Source organism: Diplotaxodon limnothrissa, linkage group LG10 (genome assembly GCF_057381915.1).
Source record: "Diplotaxodon limnothrissa isolate DT_005_m linkage group LG10, D_limnothrissa_male_GT1.1, whole genome shotgun sequence".
Classification (NCBI taxonomy): Eukaryota; Metazoa; Chordata; class Actinopteri; order Cichliformes; family Cichlidae; genus Diplotaxodon; species Diplotaxodon limnothrissa.
In genome coordinates, this window is record NC_140605.1 from 19,784,712 (window position 1) to 19,806,125 (window position 21,414).

The 21,414-nt window shown below is 41.5% G+C and overlaps 1 protein-coding gene across 1 annotated transcript in view; it reads left to right on the plus strand.

Moving 5' to 3' along the window:
* Positions 1 to 246: 246 nt before the first annotated feature.
* The window catches only part of ubl3a (ubiquitin-like 3a), a 34,943-nt gene continuing 13,775 nt past the window's right edge, over positions 247 to 21,414 (plus strand). Inside the window, exon 1 of the mRNA XM_085364548.1 lies at positions 247 to 979. Within this exon, the coding sequence (XP_085220674.1) occupies positions 953 to 979 (27 nt within the window). The 5' untranslated portion in view covers positions 247 to 952. The remainder of the gene's footprint in view (positions 980 to 21,414) is intronic.

Sequence of the window (21,414 nt, forward strand, 5' to 3'; positions counted from 1 at the left end):
TCATAATTTAAGTGGGAAGTTCTATGATATGAAAAAAAAATGAAATGATAGCTAGATAAATAGATAGATAGACAGATAGAAACCCCAGCATGCTAGACTAATGTCATGATTTGTACATTATTTTTTTCCCCAATTTTTTCAAAGAAAAACTTTCACACAAAAAGCCTTTAAGCGGTTACATTCTTTTATTTTGAAAACCCACACCGGAAGTTCTGAATCGTTGGCTAGCTTTACTCTGACTCGAGGCAGCGGAATGACAGCTGAACGGGTCCTAAAGGTGCAGCAGTGCAGTCTGAAACGCTAACAGCGGTCATACCCGCGTTTTAAAGAGCAGGACCGGCTCATATCACCGTTTCGCCTTTTCACGCCGACCGGCGGACGTGTCCGAGTTTATCAGAGGACGGCAGACGTTAACCTTGCGGATGTTTTTTTGTTCTTTTTCCACCCCGAGAGAACAAGGTCCGCGTCCGGATGTGCCAGCAGTATTGGTTTTTTCGCATGTCGCAGGCACCTCTGTTTTTTCTGAATCGGGATATTGTTGATGTTTGAGGGTCAAAGGAGGCCCTCGGGTCGACAGTTTGCCCCTCTAATCTTAAGTATATTTCCCCAAATCAGTGATTTGTGAGGGAGAGACATTAACGAAATGATTGTGCAATAGAGAGGAAGAGGCATTTTCACACGTCTCGGCTACCTCAGTGTTGTGACTGTGGGAAAAAAAAAGAAAGACAGACAGAGATAGAAAGAGCGAGTCGCCGGGAATAAAAAAAAAAAAAATTCCTGCTTTTAAAACACCACAAGGACGCGTTTGTCAGAGCTGCGGGGAGCTTTTTTTACAAGTGCGAGAAAAAGGAAGAAAAAAAAGAGAAGGAATATTGGCATCTGCCCTGCGAGGGAGATTGTGAGTGTGTGTATGTGCGTTTGAACACCTCCGAGTACCGGGAGAAGCTTCACGATGACGGGCAGCACCCCAGCAGACATGGTAAGAGAAATGCCTGTCAGCTCCTCCGCTGTTTTAACATTCACACCCATTCATTTCCTCAGGCTTTGGACTTGAAAGCAGACGCGTCTGAGTGTGTCCTGCCCACGACCGCTACTTCTGCTTTTATTAATTCAGCTGTATGTGTGACCCTTTATGGCTGATCAAATTTGGGTCTCCAGAGGTTCTCTGGAAATAAAATGTGGAAGTTTAACTTTTTTCTTTTCTTCTTGCTGACTGTTTAAAAGTACATGTTGTAAAAAGTTTTAGGCTGCCATTGACTAAGTGTGAAGCTCCTTTAGCAAGCTCTGGAAGCTTTATACTCCATTTACAATCCATCATCAAGTGTACCTTCATTTTTATGCATCATATTATCTTGCTGTGGTGAGGCAGTTGCATCCAGAGAGAACTTAAAAAGTTAGGAAATGTGAAGAAAGAAGTTGATTGTGGAGGTTAACAGGCAGTTTTGATCATGACACAAAGCTTAACATTAACCTGGGTCCAGCTTTTGGAAGAAATCAGAACCTCAGACCTGAATTGAACATATTTAGATTGCAAACTGCTGGACCGATCATTTGCTCCACTTGAGCTCTGGTCGGCACCCTTTCGTAAATCCTGAGGCTAAAGAAAAGTTGAGTTAATTGCACATCAAATCAAATCAAATTCAAATTTTATTTGTCACGTACACAGTCATACACAGTACGATATGTAGTGAAATGCTTGGACAACTGCTCGCGACCTAAAGAAAACAAAAAAAGGAAAAGGCTATGAATAAGATAGGAAATAAATATGAAAAATTAAAAAGGGTAAATTTAACTAGGAAGGAATAAAATATAAATTAAGGTTAAAAATGAAATAACTGTACAACACAAATTAGAATGAAGGGTAAATTTAACTGGGAAGAATAAGGTAAAATATATAAATTAAAGTTGAAAATAAAATAACTGTACAACAAAATACACAATACACAATATAGAACTATATAAGAATGTATGAAGAAATCTAAATATAAATAAATATATACACAATAACAGCAGCTGTACAAGTATTAACTGGAAATGAAGAATATAGTGACCAGTGTTGTGCAAAAACAAAGTCCAGAAAGTCCAGTGTGTGTGTAAGAACCATATGTGTGGGTCAGTACTGTGTGGTGGTGTGATTGAGAGACCGTATCGCCTGCGGGAAGAAGCTCCTCCTCAGTCTCTCTGTGTTGGTCTTCAGGGAGCGGAATCGCTTTCCTGACCTCAACAGAGAGAACAGTCTGTTGTTGGGATGGCTGAGGTCCTTCACCATCTTCCTGGCCTTAGTCCAGCACCGCCTGCTGTAGATTGAGTGCAGGTCAGGGAGCTCGGAGCGGATGGTGCGCTCAGCTGACCGCACAACCCTCTGTAGAGCTCGTCTGTCCTGCATGGTGCTGTTCCCGAACCAGGTTAAGATGTTTCCCGCCAGGATGCTCTCTATGGTGCACGAGTAAAAGTTCCTGAGCACCTTGGAGGGCAGTTGGAAGTCTCTCAAGCGTCTGAGGTGGTAGAGACGCTGACGGGCCTTTTTCACCACGGTGTTGATGTGACAGGACCATGACAGGTCCTGCGTGATGTGAACTCCGAGGTATTTGAAGCTGTCCACTCTCTCCACTGGGCACTCGTTGATGACGGGGGTCTGGTAGTTCCTCTCCTGCTTAGTGCTGAAGTCCACTATCAGCTCCTTTGTCTTACTGACGTTTAGAAGGAGGTTGTTCCTCTGGCACCAGTTCTCCAGATTCCTAATCTCCTTCACGTAGGCCGTCTCGTTGTTATGCATTACTCAAGAAAGTTACAAGGGTTTAGAAATTCATCTTCACGCTGCAGAGGGAGCCGTGGAAGACAATGGCATCCTGGAAAACGTTAGATGAAGTTTAAAAAGATCAGTACATTTTAAAACACACACAAACGCATGAAAAAAGAAGGCAGTGCATGCACAAACATTTGTAAAACATGAGCAGAAACTGCAATAACCAGCAGCACGATCCTGTGGGAACACATACTTTTAATTATGTTGCTGTGATTTATCGTATTGCGATTACTCTGCATTTCCCAGTTTGATGATACTTCCCGCTCAGATCTGTTCCTCATGCCTTTATCAGATTGGAGCCATCGCAGAAAGCCTGAAAGCACCCTGGAGTTTATAAAATCAGCGTCATACAGCGACATGTCACACCTACTGATGTAGACCTTAAAACAAAGGCAGTAAAAAGTGGTCATCAGCAGGCAACTCTTTCAGTCACTATGACATCTTAACTTGTTTTACACTAGCTTACTGGCTGTCATGTGTATTATGAGCTCTCCTCATAAGGATTTACGTCAGCTTCCTGTCTCCCCACTGTCAAAAATTAAAAGCATCACAAAGTGCATTTAGCTGGGTTTGGGTCTTTGACGTAATGCTTCCCTTCCCGTGGGCATGACAGTTTTATGGCTGTTATCTTTGCTGCCAGCGTGTGGTGGCACTAAGAATACTTACAGGTCTATGTATAGAAAGGATAAACCGTGTAATATGGCCCCTCCGGGAGATCAGCTATCCCAGCTGTGGCCCTGCTCCGGCCTGTCCAAGTTCAGCTGATCCCCTTAGCTGCAGGTCCATAATGTTGTCGGGATATTTGGATAATGCTCTGAGGAAGTAAATGAGACGTCCACTGTGTATATGTGTGTTAGAGCATCTCAAAGTGTAGCTAATGGCGAGATATTCTCACAGATTACAGACATAATTATGAGCCGGATCTTTCATCTTTTGACCTGTGAAGTACTGGAAGCTGAATACTAAAATATTATGTCACCTTGGCTGTGGGTGTGGATATTATTATTTTAATTTTTTTATGGTAGCACAAGAGCATCGTTCAGCCAGTGAACTTTGGTTTTGAGCCACAAGCCTCCTGCTAAATTGTCTTCAAGCAACTCAGTGAATCCCTGCCAGCTGGTTTATGGCTCTGCCTGATTTGTTCTCTGAGAATTTCCCCCGTTGGGGAAGTATCACATTATTATTACATCATTTATCGGCAGTGCTGGCCATAAAGTTCATTTCTTAAGAGGTAGAGTAATAATATTCTTTTCACTTCTCCAAAGTAGTAATCCTTTCCCCCTTTTTTAAATCGTTTTTTTTTATGCCTGCTCCAGGCTTACGCTATTAAAATGCCTGCAGAAGAAACATAAAGGTCAGATTCGCCACATGAGTAAGACACTTCAGGTTTTCTAATCTTCCCTTTTGTGGTGTGGCTCAGTCGATACATCAAACTGACCCCTTGGGTTCCCCACGGAAATTTGGGGGGAAAATCTCAGCTCTCAGCACTTAGCTGATCCTGTGTGGCTGAAATCAGCAGCAGATGCACATTCTCCCCAAGCCCCCCACCTCAATGTTCACTCAGCCTGAGGAAGAAGCAAGTGTATACACACAGCCTCATAAAGGCTGTATAGAGTGGGAGTGAGAGTAGGAGGAGAGGAGATTGCTGGTGCCAAACACTGAGGGTGAATGAATCTGACAGAAAGAATAGGAGAAGCAATAGTCATGCCTCTCGAGAATGGAGGATGGGATTTTTTTTCCATCTTCGAATGGGAGAAGAAGAAGAAGAAGAGGAGGAGGAGCAGGAGCAGGAGGAGGGGAGGATGGGTAGATAGAAAGACTGCGAAGCATGGGAAGAGGGGCAAATTGCCTCGCTCCGGGCAGATCTTAGAAGTGCTGACAGGGTTGAAATAGTCCCCATGGCAACAGTGAGACGCTTGAATCTGAGTCTGGGTGTGTGTCTGCGTGAAAGTATGTAGAAGGATAGGTCTTTGTGCACTGCAGGTATGTGTTGTGGCAACAAGACGAGACGAGAGACGGAGAGAGTAGCGGGAAGAGGAGAAGATAGCAGCGCCCTTTTTCAGATAAGCCCAGCTGAATGAATACACCACAGATGAGAGTGAAAGGCCCACAGAGCAGAGTGAATTTCAGCCATCGCTGCTTTCGATATGTCCCAGCTTAACAGGCAAGACGGGGAGCTTCAGCTTACATAGACTTGTAACAGACCATGAAACAGCAGCATTTGTATGCTAATGCTTGTTTTAAACCATTAACAACAGCAAGTTTTGGTTTAACCTGTTTGCAGACCTCTTAATCATATCGACACATCTCAGATTTTTGTCAGTGATACAGAGGAGTTTTGGTGACTGGGTCAGTAAAGGGTGCTTCCACAAGTCAGCGAATTAGCCATTTAGCTAGCTGCTATTTTAAAGCAAAAATGCAGCTTTTTGAAATCATCCACTTGGTCCTTAAGAACTTGCGGACATTTTCCAGCTATTTTATCAAATAAGCAGTCATTTAGGAATTAGCTGTTTGATCGACACAGTTTTGTATCAACTGCTCCTGCAAATTTTAAATGAATTTAACTGTTTGGTCCTTCTTCCCGGTTGGACGAGGTTACTACTACAGGAACACATGCGATCCTGCTATGAGATGATATGAAGAAATAAAGACTGTGATCACACATACTCACTCACACACAACGAGTGTAGTATTCAGACACCCCGTCATTTGTGGACTGGCGAGAACATGTTAATTTGTGTTGGAGGAGGTGATCGCAGCTCTGACTCAAAACAAACCATGTAGTACAGTACAGTTCTAACTCTCGGGAGTTGGACTGAGGTGGCAGTAGGCTAAGCAGCATTTTCCGGTTCCTCCTGAGTCTTCCCCTGGGTTTCCTCCCAGCTGGGCGTTCCCAGAAAGCATTCTGAGGAAGCCGCCCTCCCGGGAGGCATTCTTATTAAATGCCAAACCACCCAAACTGGCTCGTTTTGGCGTGGAGGACCTAGCTTCATTACAACTTAATCATTGAAACAAACAAACAAAAAAAACAACAACATCAGTGTGAGCTCCTAGTCAATAATTACTTTTATTAAGTCAATGAAGTCTTCTGTCTTTTGCCTGGAAATGCTGCTGATGTGGTTTGATGGAGACATTGAAGTTGGTACAGCAGTGTGTGGATGTCATTGAGCAAATCTCAACTTAAAACAGACTTTGACTATATTTAAAGCAAAAGAAATGCTGTATATCAGATTTGTTTAGTGGTATTAGGACTGGATAAATCTACTCTGTGTGTGGTTTCGAAAACAGCGCAGTGACTTGTTTGGGTACACACACACACACACACACACGCACGCACACACACAAAAGAAGTCAAAGGTCAGGGTCAGAGGCCACTGTGTGTCGGTGGCAGATGAGGAATGAAAGAAACAATGGGTGGGGAATCCTTGCTGCAGAAAACAACACTACCGGTTCTGATGTTCTGATTCCAGCTAGAGCTTAGCTCAGCACGTATGCCACAGTGACAGATCCGCAGGCGTTGTCAGCTTCAGGCTGGAGATGCTAACAAGGCTTTGATTGACACTTTCAGAGGGAGCGAGAACATGACTGAAGCCTGACAGCGCCAGTTGGAGAAAGCATGTCGTTGGATATGTGTGTGCTACCAATGCCATGTACTGCCGGTCTTGAGTCACAGATCAGGATTACGTCATCTTGCCCCCGTGCAGCAGTTGACATATTGACTCTGGCATCGTCACATGCAGGCCTCGCAGAGCCATGGAAAGTTCTAATGGTAGTTCTGAAGGTGCAGGAGCTGTGTGCCTGATTCCTATTAATTTCAAGCCAGTCAGGAGATTCGAATAGATACAGCAGCTAAAATATATATATAAATATTTTAACAAACATAAATGAACCAAATACATTTAGCCGATATTTTGATTGATGGGATTGGAAAAGAAAAAGAGTTGTCAAGTTTTTTATGATCTGTTTGTGGACTGTGTGGCTGTATTTATAGTTAATTTGTGAGGGGATGCTTTGTCGCTGCAAAATGGACTGTATCGCTCTTCAAAGCTGTATTTACAGTTAATGATATTAGAAAAGCTCTTGTCAATGTATATCCCCAGCAGTCCTCTGTATAGAGGTAATTTTATTGCATTGATGCATGTCAACAACACCAACAGGAAGTCCAACTGAGAAGCTGTCATCTATCGATTGGTTATGTAACTGTTTTTTGCTTACGTTTGTCTGCATGTTCTTCATTGTGGCCTGTGTCTGGGCATGTGCATCCTGTGAATGTGCTGCAAATATGTAGTGCTACGTACTTGTTAGTTCTCCCTGATCTCTTTCTCCCAGCTTGTCTGTTTCCTTTGACGTGTTGTTCTATTAAGCAGTGTTGTCCTTGTTAATGTAAAAAATAGGAATTTTTAGAACCTCATGAACATAACCTTTTAAGAAGCTGCAAGTTTTCTTCTATACATGTATGGTATCGTGCTTGGAGAGTTAGTGTAGTGCTGTAAGTGAACACCGTGTTTACATTCAGCTCAACCATAGACTGTACGTAAATGATGCACTGATGGACTTGCATGCAGTATGCAGTATAAAAGATGGATGTGGCATCGATAACATGATCACTGACTTCTAACTCTGCATTTTGAAATCTAACCTTTAGTGCTTTGGGGGACGCCTTGTTCTTTTTTGTTTTTTTTGGGGGGGGGGTTGACGCCGGACGTTGTCTTATGGGTGGAGTGATAAAGGTGACAAGCTTTGGTTAGCAAGCTGCATTGATAAACTGTAACTGTCCAGTGCAGATATGCACATATCAGCTAATTAGTGGTAAGGGACAGACTAATAAATACTGAATATCAGTCACCAAAATTAAAGCACAAACGTATAGGCTGGTCTGTAGTAGAAAACAAGGAAGAAAATTAGACGGATAATACTTTAAAAATGCTCCAACAGCACACACACAGAGTGAACAGGTCCAGTTTAGTTACTGGAAGGATGTGGATGAAGCCTAGCAGACACTAATCCGGTGCCATTATTGGGATACCTGTCAAAACAATTTAGCCATGCCCTGAATTTATCCAGGGAGTTGACTTGTCCATAGACTGTCCATAAAGGTTCAAACTGTTTTTGGACCAGGCCATAACCATGCTTTCTAATGCTGTTAAGTTATTCATTTTGGGGATTGGGTGTCTTTTGGAGCCAGCCTCAAGTGACACCTAGAGGACCTGCAGTTGTTGGACATTGCCCACCCATCCTTTTCCATGCCATCCTTTATAAACTGTTATTCTCCCTGTGGGAAAATAATTGACAAACTGAACATAAAAAAGGACTGGCCTTTGGAAAGAATGCAGACTTTTCTGACCTGGAAGCTGGGGGCCATCTTTTATATACAGTTGATGATTAACCTGCTTTTTTGTTTCTTTTTTCTTGGCTGCTCCAAACCAAAGTAAAACATTATGGTTGAAGAATGAGTAACATATGGAGCAGCTGTGGAGGAATAAAAAAAACTCCACTTATAAAAAAGCAATCTCATTGATATTTAAGTTCCCCAAAGCAAAAACAGTAAACATCAATAATGATGATCAATTTGTTTTCTGCAGAATTTAGGTTTCCCTTCAGCCTCTGTGCTGTTACAGGTGCTTTTAAACATTAACTCCACAATCAAATACTGTGGAGTATAAATAAAGTGTTACTTCCTCGTTTGGATCCTTATAATAAAGTTAAAGTTTTTTTTTCCTATTTTTGAATTCAGGATTGGCACAGATTTTATTAAAAGAGGGAATAGTTGTTTAAGTCACCCCAAGGAATTACAAGGAAAAAGACAGATTGTGCTTGTGTTGGGATAAGCACGTATTACGTTAGAAAACCCTCCCCTTTTCAGCAGTTGGTGTTGGCAGGTATGGCTTTGCACAGGCTGAGGAATGCGTTGAACTGCTTCATCATTTTGGGGGCGAGTGGGGGCTGGTAATTCAAGATGAAACTGGTCTACTCGTCTGATTCTGATCCTCTTAATAGTCTTAATAGTAGACAGGCAGCTGTTGCATGCAGTTACTAACTAACACTGAAACTAAAACAGAACATTTTTAAATGACAAAAGCTAAAGTGAATTTAAACGGCTATAACTACACTCAGTTGAAAATACAAAACTGTTTAAAATTCAGGTTGTAGTTGTAAATGTTTGTGTCCTTGGAGCAATAATAGTGATGTGACAACTGTGATTTCTTGGCATTGAGCTCTTCCAAAACAGAAATGTTCTTAGTAGTAGATGCTGGACACAAAACACCTCAGGACAAAAGTAACCCGAGGACACTCTTAGGCTTTTGTGCCAAATGGTTCAGTCCAAGCATGACTTAAATAAGGGGGTATGAATGTAAGTCGTACACAAGCGCTCGCACACTCAACAAATGAATCCCCGTGCGCTTGCAGCTGCTTTTAATGTCGATGTGCATGTTTATTTTTTGACAAATGTGAGCATGTGCATATTTGCATGAAGGAAGCAGCGAACGCACAACCTCTTCTTGCTGTTAAATGTGACGTATTTGCTGTTGGTGTTGCCGGTGGAGTAACACCCACACCAGCTCACCTTTGCTCCAGATCCCAGGACAAACTGGACTGGCTTCAAAAAGCCGCTGTTTGCATGTAATGATGCTGTTCCTGTGCTGCTGGCACTGTATCATTTAACGCCTTATGTCACTGGCTAGCCATACAAAAAGACACTGTGAGTCTATAATCACGCAAATGTCACCAATACATTCAATTATGTTTCCTGTAAATTGTAAATCTCCCAACTTGACGTAGCTAAAGGCCCATCCCATGATGGCGCAAATATATCTCTGGCAGAAAAACACCCAAATGCACAATCCCAACACTGTTCTTCATCTGTTTTAAATCGCCATAAACCCAGAAATATAATCAAAGACAGGACCACAATGTATTTTAAGTTAACGTCTAAGAAAACAGCAGCTTAACTGTAAAAGAGAGATAAGGAGAAGCTGAGCTGCCACCTAATACTAAAGGAATTAAATTCATGCTTCAGCCGGCTGAATTAAGAAGATGAAAAGAGGAAGAGACACACGAGTTGAGAAAGGGCCACAGAGTTAGACGTGAAAAGGAAGATGAGCAGTCTAACAAAAGCTCATTATAATGTCCTTTACATAGAAAGTCTTGTTTTCCAAAAGGAGACCGAGTGAAAACCTTTTGTTCATTTATATCGTTTTCTCAACCACCCGAGGCACTTGTGCAAAGGGGGTATGATAGCGTCATTAAATATGCTGCTCATTGTCATTTTTTTCCCCAACCGGCAATGTGAACTAATGTGAATCATTAATGCAAACTGGACGCTTTTGTATTTTTCCATCCCCCCCCCGCTGATGAAAATTCTGCACAAACATGTTCATTCTAAATGAGTAATGCATTTATTTCAGGTTTACACCAGGCATTAACTACATTTGCAGACTTTTGGGTCCTCTTATAATGTCATGCTTTATATTTAATGTCATTCAAACGACATTACACGATGAGGACTTTACTTAAAACTGTGACACTGTTGTTTTTTCGGTGTATAATTTAAGTAAATCTAAAAAAAGGCTTACAAATGCAGAAAAATACCTTGTGTTTCTTTAGAAGTATTATGTCGAGTATAAAAAAAGGAGCGTGTGTGCTGGTTGTGTGTAGGAGAAAAGGGGGATGGGGTGGGGGTGTTTAACTAGCTCAATAAAAGCGGTCTTTCAGCTACGCTGGAAACAATTTCCAGCTGAGGGGACATTTATATTAAAGCTTCGCTGTGCCAGGACAGGCTCTATGTATATGTGTGTGTCTGCGCTGTTCATGTTATGGAACAACACAATGACTGGATCAGAGACTGCCATGCTCTGCCACTTTATCAGTAATAACAGGTTACTAATAAACTCGTTAATCTGCTGTTTATCTTACCCTATACTCGCATGCATGTTATCGTATGGTAATTCTATGGAGAACATTGTATTGATCTTCCTTCTATTTGAGCCAGCGAAGGTCTCAATCTGTGCACTTGTCGTGTCGTTGTGCTGCCCTGATTGATGCTGCAAATTTCATTGCACTGGCTCGGCTTTGTGTGATGACAATAAATTGAATTGAATAGAACCGGGCATGAATCAAATAGCCCTCTTTCTCATACATTTCTGGACAGGCTGCCGTTTCTACATCAGTGCTTAAATCTGTCCTGATATTCAGACACCCTGTGCCAGAGCACTCAGACAGACAGCACGTACCGAGAGAATTAGAGGGTCAGCGTTGAAACTCTTTGGGCCCCAAACAGGGGAGGTGTGAGCCATGGAGCAGTCATCCAAAGGTTAAGCCTCATTGACTGGATGTTCCAAAAGGATCCGCTGACCTCAGGTCATCAAACACATGTCTTTGAAACTAGACTTGTACTCCGTTGTGGTTGTCAGTCATAGATTTTCCTCTCTGTGTTTTCAAAATGTAAAAAGTCTGACACAGCTTCTTGTTCTTTTTTTTAAATCAACCCAGCCTAGTGTCATTCAGAAGCAGCTTGGGGAGGGCAGTTTAGCCACATCATGATTATGAGGATGAAGATGATTTTATGTGGTATGACCAAGATCCAAGATATGAGTCACGATTCACCCAACAGATTTAGGTCTCATGATTAGCTGTGAGTTTAGATGTGGACTTCAGCATCATCATCTTTTACTGCAGCTGTAGTGGCTGTTTGGCAGTCACCTAGTTCACGGTGTCGTAGAGGTGCTGGTTAGAGTGGTCCTCCAGGTTGTAGGGTATCCCCTGTAGAGCAGACCCATCCCATCACCAGCTTCTGAAAAACACCGAGATCTGGCACAACAGTGACATGGTCAGTCTGCTGGTAGGTAGAGAACAGGGTTAGATAGTTACATATAGCACAGTTAATGATAAGGTAATGGCTTTCTCTGAAAAGGAGATGATATCATGTTTATTGTCTGCAATCATCAGATGATGAGCACCATGCCATGCTTTGACTTGTCTTAATTGTATCATAGCTAGAAGAGGCAACAGCTGATAATTGTTTCTGTAAGCGTTTCTGCTGCTGTGATTGTTTGATAATTGATTCATTTATTAAACAGTCACTTTGTTATGTTATTTGAAAATCCTAAGCTCAGAAGAGTTTCAGAACATGATATTTGTGTGATTATAAACACAGGAAAGAAAAAATTGAGCGGCTGTAGCTAGAAGAAAATATTTGGCCAGAATCAAATCCAACTTTATTTCCGTTTTGCCACTTTGAGAACGGTCACACCAGCATTCCGGCTTTTTTTTTTTTGCCTCAGCCGCTGAAAATCCCCTCCGTGCAACTTCAGTTTGCTGTGTGAGTCCTCGCACCGAGCCTACTAAGAAACTCCTGTGTGTTTGTGTACGGGATGTGTTCTTAATACTGAAGTAATGTCAAGCTTATGCCGAACAGGATGTAACAGAAAATTGGCAGGGTGTGTTTTTGGCTCGTTTTGGGTTGTAATGATGTCAAATTAAAGAGTAACATAATCAGAGTCTTTCTCCTGTCTTTCTGGTTTTAATATATTCACATAGACACAGGTGGTGGAAATGGGCAATGAGGAATCAAGAGGCAGAGGTCATAGAGTTAAAAAGGGAGAGTGCGTGTGTGTTTGTGTGCATGCATGCAGGTTGATATGGGGAATAGAGAGAGGGTATGTTTGGCCTTCATGGTGTCTTGCACAAATTTGTCATTGCATGTTAGATGCTATGGAGCGCTCGATGAAGATCTCTAATGATCCTGGCAGGGCTTTTGTGTGTGCACACTTGTGTGTCTGTGTGTGTTCTTATCTAAACTAGCTAGCAGCAATGAAGCATTAGACCTTGAACTGACGTGACTGAAGGCTTTTGAACTGTTTTTCTCAGTTTCTGGTAATAAGGAACAACCGTTTATGTCGGGGGGAAATGGCAGAACTTTGACTTACATAGAAGACATCAGATATCAACCATGATTTAGGCTAATTACACATCTCTGTGAAGTGGCTCCCGTGTGCCAGATATACAGTTACAGAACCAGTCAGTGGGCCCTAAATTAGTGTTTGAGGCTAGTGGCATTTGGAAGCTCAGATGCTTGTGTGTGTCTGTATATATAAAGCTGGCACATTTCAGCTAAGTTTAGCTGGCTTTCATTTAGCACAGACTCCTCAGTCAGCTGATGTTGGTACAGTGGAGTTTAAAGCTCAGACGAACCATTAAGGCTGAGAGGCACAGTAATCCTGTTTAATTTTTAATCTAAAGGTCACAACATTGTATAAAAAGCACCCTTGTTTGTGAAAGCGTGCTGTGCTTCGTTCTGAAATGGTTAACCAAACTTCTGCATCTTCAGCCACTTCTGTCATCTCAGGTGGTTATGTGTGACGCAGATTCCTTTATTGTGACACGTGTGTGCCATCATCTCAATTCTGCTTACATTACAGAAGCAGCACAACATCCCTTAACCTCACTCGGGCGTCTGTATCGTATTGGAACAATATGAAACCTCATGAATCCCCTCCCCCCTCTGTCGCTATCCTGTGCCTTCCTGTTGTTGCTTGTGTAACTGCTTGCCTCCACTGTCTCCCCACAGAGGCTTCCTTTTTCCTGTTGTGTACAAACGAGCATAATCGGAGGCTAAAAGCCTTAACCAGAACAATGAAAAAATAAATAAACAATGATGAAAACTGCCGGTGCATGTCTTATATTCTGCAGACACAAAGACGTGCTAAATTTATGTTTGTTTTGATCAGATAACTAATACATTTTTTATTATCACTTAATTGAAGTTGTAGGAGATTTCTGTTGAGGTTTTTGGAAGTTTGGAACGTTTAGGCTATTGTGTGGGTGATGCAAGTAAATGCATCATGTTAATGGGCGGGAAGGGGGGGGACTTTTAGTCTTTATTATGACAGGGCATTTGAGAGTGGCGAGGAAAGCTGGGAGACAGAGCCGGGGAAGAGACGCCTCTGCAATAGCCTTATGGCCTCTGGGCCCCCCTTCTCAACCCGGTGAGCTATTGTAACATCCGATGCAGTGTTATTTAACACAACAACACCACGGCCCTTCTCAAGAAATGAAACAAGACATAAATGTAGATATTTCCCCAAACAGCAAATGAGCATCATGGAGATAACATTCATCGCAGAGCCATTGATTTGTTGTAAGGCCATTTCATTAGATTGCATTATGTTATATAGGATTGTATGGTATGGTGAAATCTCTAATGTGCCTAATCTTGCACTCCTCTGTCTGTTGTCTCGCTTTATGAGGCTTAGTGCTAGTTGCATTGTTAATATTGTGATTGCCTAATAGTCTGTTTTTAATTGCAAACAGCCGGATGACCTCAAGTTCAATTTTGCTTTAGGCTCATTTTAATAATTCTTTGGTTTCTTACTGCATAATCTTGTGTCAGAATTTAATAACTTTCTTTAATTCTCATTCTCAAATAGGCTCAGATAATGTACTGTGTGTGTGTGTGTGTGTGTGTGTGTGTGTGTGTGTGTGTGTGTGTGTGTGTCATAGCCCTGGTTTCTGTCCAGTACCATCTGGTGAATTCCTGCACAGAGGGCATTTTAGCTTGCCAGCTATGTCTCTGTGTGTGCCTCCCTCTCTTCCCCTCCAACACACAGACCCACACACATACACAGACATACACACAGACACATCCACACAGACACACAGTTTCTCCTCTACACACACTCGGCATCACGTGAGTCGTGACTACAGGGCAGTGCTTGTTTCTGAAGGAGAAAAGAAAATGCAGTGTCGTGGATATAACTGCTGTCTCTGGGCCGTTTCTACTCTCGACTCTGTTGTCCCCCCCCTCACATGTTATATCAGTTGGTCTTTAACACTCCCGCTAAGCCTTTACTTTATTATTATTATTACTGCTGTTTTGTTTTTTGTAATTCTGTACCTTAAAATCTTTATACTTCTGTTCATGGTGTTTATTACAAACACTAACCTTGAATTTTTTTTTTCTGTCAGCATTAATTGGTGAACAAGTTGATCGTTTTTGTTGTTGTTGTTGCTTTTTTTTTTTGAGCCTCTTCAGCAACGGTTTCCAAGAAAAAGACAATAAGGCAGTACACTGTAACTTTTAGAGGAATTCACTTGACATTCAGAGGATAGGAAACTGTGCGTATACCTGTTAAGAGGGTTAAGGTTGTGGTTTCTTTGGGTAAGATAAGACTGAAGTTAGAGGTGGTTAGTTGTTCCAAAAGCCCACATTTCAAGAAAGAAATAAGTTGTGCAAATTGAATGCAGTTCATGTAGGAGAGAAAAAAGATGCATGTTTTTATAGATATAGATTTCCTAGAAATGCAATCCTTTATACAAGGAGAGTAACAGAGACAGTATTTAAAAAAACCCAATAAGAGCAAGATTTATGAAGAGAGGTTTCTGAGGTTTCGTGATGAAGCATGCATTGCACCTACCGTATAGCCTTTTTCTGGAGGAAAGTTATAAATAGCTCTCAGTTTCTTTTTGCTTTCATGCAGAAGCACTTCAGAAATAGGTGATGTGTATTAACCCAACACGCGGGAGCGAGTCGTACACGTGGGCAAACAAATGTCTTGGTGAACTCTTTATCAGTTCCGGACGCATCATTTTCAACTTCTTTCTCAGCCACGCAAAGCATAATTTCATCACAGCTTTGCGCAACCAGTGATATATATATTTTTATCACTTTATCAAACATTGTACCTTGTAATCTCTTTTTTTTTCTGTCACACTTTGCCTCAAATTTACCCACAAAGTGAGAAATGGATAGTCGAGAGGTTCACAGGTGGATCAGAGAAGAATCGATTGAAGCGTACAAGAGTAATTTGACATCTCTGCCCACATTTTTAAAACCGGAGCGTCGCCAGCTCCCACAGCAGTCATTTTGAATGCGCACACAAATGTTTGTATGTTCATGTGTGTGCATATGCTTTAGTGGTGGATACATGAAAGTCCTTTTTATCTCATTGTTCACCATCATGCTTCCTCTTCTTACTGCCTCTATTTCACCTTTGTTGATCCTGCTTTGGGCCTCTCTGTCTTTGCTGTGACACTGTCTCATTTCCTCAGTACTATAAGTGTCAGGGGTTCCTATGTATGCTGTGGCTTCTGACTTGTCATTGTCATCACTGCATCGGACCTGCATATTGGTAATGTTGTGGGATACAGGACTCTGCAAACCTCTTTTTCTCTCTTGTAGCTTTAAAATTTCTTCCAGTTGACAACTTGTTTGTGTTTTTTGTCTTTTTTTCCTACATTTCTTTCTAAAAGTATTTAGTGGAGTTTTGTTTTCCCTGTTGAGATGATGACAGTGGAGCCTCCCCTGGATGAAGGGTGAGGATAGGGCTGTTACAGAGCCCTAAACTGTTACAGATGCTCACAGACACTGGGAAGTGACACTGAAAATACTGTTCGGATATTTCTGTGAAACAGTCATCGTTTTTCTCTCATTAATGTTTCTGCGTACCGCCCTTCACAGTCTCCTCCGTTCTTCTGTTTATTAAATGCGTAAAAATTTTCCACGCAATTTTTTAACCCCGAGGTGTGTTGCGCACTTTTAATTAAAACACTTTTATTATTGTTTTTAAAAAAATCAACATGGTGTATTTCATTGTGGAAAGAGCATGAAGTGACCTTTGACCTGCATATAACAGCCATCCTGTACCCTCAGCCTCACTACAGTAGAAACCATGTTGTCTTTATAATCAGTTGATACAGCTGGTTATGAAGCTATAAACAGGGAAATTTTGAACCCTGGCTGATAAATCAGGTGCATGGTCCTGTCTGTCAGCTCTTACACCATCACCATAACATTTTCTGACTCTTATATCATTGTTGGATAAAGATCTCTTTGACCTCTCTGCTTCACATTCAGCATACAGTAGCCTGTTAGAGTGTGGGCTATCTGCAGGTAACTCACTGCCTTTCGGTTATAGCGTTGTGCACATTTGTCATGCTAATTCATTTGTTCCTGATGTGTTGAACAGCCATTTTTAAAGTGTGAAGTCCTTAACAGTCACACGGGACGCAGGAGAAAGCCGCAAGAAGTAAACCTTTGTGTGACAGCTCCGAACACACAGAGAAAGCATAGAAGGAATGTGTGAACAAAGGCACCTACCTGGTGCCTATAAGAGAGAGAGGAATGTAGCCGTGTGTGTGTGTGTGTGTGTGTGTGTGTGTGTGTGTGTGTGTGTGTGTGTGTGTGTGTGTGTGTGTGTGTGTGTGTGTGTGTGTGTGTGTGTGTGTGTGTGTGTGTGTGTCGAGCAAAGCAGGTTTTCAGAGAAGAAGGCTGGGAGGAGTATGATGACAGCATGAAAAGAAGGCCCTGCCTGTTTCTGGAGAGAAGAGAAGCAGCTGATGGATTAAAGGCTGTCAGGTACAGCACAGGAAACGGCTGATCTTGCTTGTGACAGGAAGGAGAGGGACAGAGAAAAAAAAGAAAGAGGAGCAGAGCAGATTCTGGCTATGATGAGGACGTCGTCATGTCAAAGGATGGGTCTTTTTGAATGACACTACAAAGGGACAAGGGCTTGGAGAGAGATGCGAGGCATGATGGGGCAACTGTGTAATCAGACATGTGACTGGTAGTAGTGGGAGCTGCCGAAAAAGCGAGTTTTCATCTCTCTTGGATTGGATTACCCTTGGATTCAAAACCTGGAGGTGTAGTGAAGCTCCATAGATGCAAATCCAAACCACAAGGTCAGCGCTAAAGTCAGGGAAGAAAGGCCTTCAGTGTTATACAATGATCATGGAATAACCTTTATGAATTTTTAGCCTTTGCAGATGATCTCTAAGCAGAGGGTGTCTTTACTTTGCCCAATCAAACTGCTGTAGAAAGTTTGAGGATGCTGCGAAGGAAAGAAAGCACACTATTACAATGCTATTAGTACTGTAATGCAGCCATTAGCTGCCTATACTACAGGAAGTTAGGAAGCAGCCTAAGAAAGGGCATCTGATAAAGGTCTGTGGTGCTTTTAAAATCGCTCTTACAGTAGATACTCTATTTAATGATTAATGTCCCCTAATAGAGTCCAACAGGAAATAGGGCGGTGTTTTATGGTCACTGAACAAGCTTCTGCCTATATTGAGGCAGGGAGATGTATGATTTTCTAAACACTTAATTATCAGCTTGTTATCATGTTCATTTATGTTAAGATTTGAGAACATATATGATGCTTTTTAAAAATGGCATAGCTGTTCATGGCTCCGGATGTCCTAAAATGCTTTCCTTAAGGGAATTCTTCACATTTAGTGCATGTATGTGTTTGGATTCATAAAGTAACTCTTTAGACTTTGACTGTTAAAGGTCAAGGTCTCTGTGAGACCTCACTTCAATCTCATTCTTTTTAACACAATGTATTTCAGGTATTTCTGTGCATCTGGCACACAGTTTGAGTCAAGGATGAAGAGATTTGATTGTGTTGTTCAGAGGTGAAGGATGATGAAATTTCTTGTCCATATGTTTGGATTCTATATGTTAATTATGGAAAGATGAGGGCAGCACTGGAAGGTCCTGGGTTTGAATCCAGTCAAATGGGTTTTTTCTGTGGGGAGTTTCCATGTTCTCCAGGTGTCTGTGTGGGCACACTCCCACAGTCCAAAACATGCACAGGGTTAAGTTACCTGGTAATTTTAAATTGTCCATAAGTGAAGCGAGTGAGTATGAATGGTTGTCTGTCTCCCTCTGCTAGTCCTGTGATAAGCTGGTGTCTTGTCACTGGGTACAGCCCTTCCCACATTGTCTTGAGGAAAACAAAATGGGTGGGATTATGACAAGATAGCTCCCTTTTCATACCCAAGACACCATAATTTTCAGTGGAAACACCTCTTTTATTACATTCAACAACGTAACTCGGAAACTGAGTTTATTTTTGAAACAAGCAAGGTTGGATACTGATTGGTCCACAATAATCTTTGGGGTACACCTTGAAGTTATGGTGAAAGTACAGATCAGGATTGGGGGTCACATGAGAAACCAGGGCTGTTGTGGAACCGTTCTTTTTTATTTTCCCACATTAAATTTTTCAAAAACACAGAAGACACAAAGCAAAACAAGAACAAGTCAAATGATTTTTTAAATATATTTTTAATATATTTTGCATCTATATCAGAAATCAGAAGAGTGGCTGACGGGACTTTACAGCACAGCTGCACAGCTAACAAAATCTACGACCCATAGTTCCTCTACTGAGATGAGGAACAGCTACATTAAACTGTCAAATGTAACACAGAGGTAAACTGCATCTTGACTGGTCTGTGGAGACATATAACAGGGGAGGGGAAATGCTAGTTGCTGTTTGAAAAACTGTGAGGATAAGAGTCTCTGAAAGGATAAATAACAGAGGATAAATCACAAGTCCCCTGTTCATCAAAAGATGAATTTATTTCACAGCAGCAGTGCTAAACATGTGTTCTTGCAAAATGTAGCTAAAGGAGCAATCGGGACACAAAAGGAAAAAATAACCAAAATTATTCTATTCTAACTAATAACAGCAAAATAAAACTCAGCACCGTCAGGGTCATTATGTAAAAATAAACACCTGTTGCCCTGTTGTTTCCTTCCTGTGGTTGTGCTACAGTGGGAAAAAATAAAAATAAAGCGAGGTCTGAAAATTCCATTTAAAACAGGAAATGCAAGCAAGGCTGAACACTGTCAAGGTTTCTTTCTCTGTTCTTACTGCATTCAGTATTCAAGACCACAAATATGCAAATTACCTAAACAAATGTGAGAAAAGAAACAGAGCAAGCTTCAAGAACCATAAAGCATGAGCTTCGAGTACACTAAAAGGGCGAAAGGTTTAGGACACTGATCTTAAACTGTGAATTCAGGTAGGTAGCACCTGTCCATGCAGCGTGCCTTTGCAAACATTTGTGAAAGAATGGGTCGTTCTAAAGCGCTCCCTGGTACTGTGATACTGTAACAGGATGCAGCTGCTGCAGCATGTTAGTTTGTGAAATTTCTTCTGTCCTAGATATTCAGATATTCGATCAGCTGTAAGTGGTGTTATTGCAAAGAGGAAGCCACAACAACTCGGCTTCAAAGTGGCAGACCACATAAAGTTACAAGGTCGCTGAGCATCTGTAAAAGTCACTGATGGGCTCCTGACTAACTGCAGAGCCCCAAACCTCCTCTGGCATTAACATCAGGACAGAAATTGCGCACCAGGAGCGCCTATTGGTATGGATATGGGCCGAGCAGCTCCTGCAGGTGTAATGTCCATATACTTTTGTCAATACAACGTGAGAAAAGAAACAGAGCAAGCTTCAAGAACCATAGAGAACCAACTCTCCTATGTATTAAATAGGTACAAACTTGACTGCGTTTTGTAGCTCGCGTGCATCCTGGTCAGTATTTTTGTCGTTCGAACACAGAAGAGGAGCACCACAAAACTAAGTGCATGTGCCACATTTAACTTCCAGCTTCGAGTCTGCAAGGACTTCAGTCAGATGGTGTTTTTATTATTTTGTACACTGATTACATGATCACAGAGAGGAGCTCACATATATCCAGAAAAACAGAACAAAATAGCACAGATGACTAACAAGGCCCCTGTTTACCACAAGTGTTGACATAGCAGCCATCATAGCATGGCTGTAGGCACAATCAGCAGTGTTGGAATAAATTTTGACCAGCCAGACTGCTTTGCTGGAGCTTTCTTGTTGCAAGAGCAAAGACGACAATTTCTCTTAACATTAAAAGTTTGGAGGAAGATTAGGTTTCCTCTCAGTCTGGCAACTGCTTGAAAGATTCTCCCTCGGCCCCTTTCTGCCAGTTTGTTTGCATCTTGTTGGCATGATGTAAACATGTAACGATAATGACTTCTTCTTGGCTTAATTTATTTTCAAAGTGTATATTCTTGTCAAATTATCTTTCTTTAACCTTAGCACCACTGTCTTTCGTCTGACCTCTCTCTGTTTCATGGAAACAATACCTATCTAGTGTTTGTTGGAAAGCCATGTCAAAACAAAGCATGACACACCAGCAATTGTAGATATGTGGTCTATAAAGATAGCAAAGTTAATAATAAACATTTCAACTGGGTAAAGGTCCTTCTGCTCTCTTTTCCTACAGTGAACATGCTGATATCCAAATTTATCATCTGCACAGTCATGTCTGTATGAATGTGCATGAGTGTTGCACTGTTTCTTAAAAATATTTCTTAAAAATTATGTTAATCCATATTTCTTCTCTGTCCCTGAGCCTAATTATTTCACCTTTTCACTTAAACACATCATCATTGCTTTGCCAGGGAAACATTTTGTTAAAATGCAGTCAGTTAGTCTATTAAATATCCAGTCACGATTACGCCACAGTTTTTATTGTTTTTATCGCATCACTAGCAAAGAAGTTCATTGACACTGGTTAATGCAAAACACAAAAGACGCCCACATCTCCTGTTGTTTCACATATTGTTTTTATTTTTAATAAAGCCACATTTGTTTATCGCAATTTATCCACCTCCCTTAGTGGGGAGAAGTCATTGCATGTCACCCATTCATTAAAAGATAAAGAAGTAAAGTTGGCCTGGCTATTGGTGCACCTAACAAGCTGGTTCACCAATCTGTTGCCTGGCACACCCTTTGATGAGAGATGAGATAGCCTTTATTTGTCAGTTGCAGGTCTTTTGCCC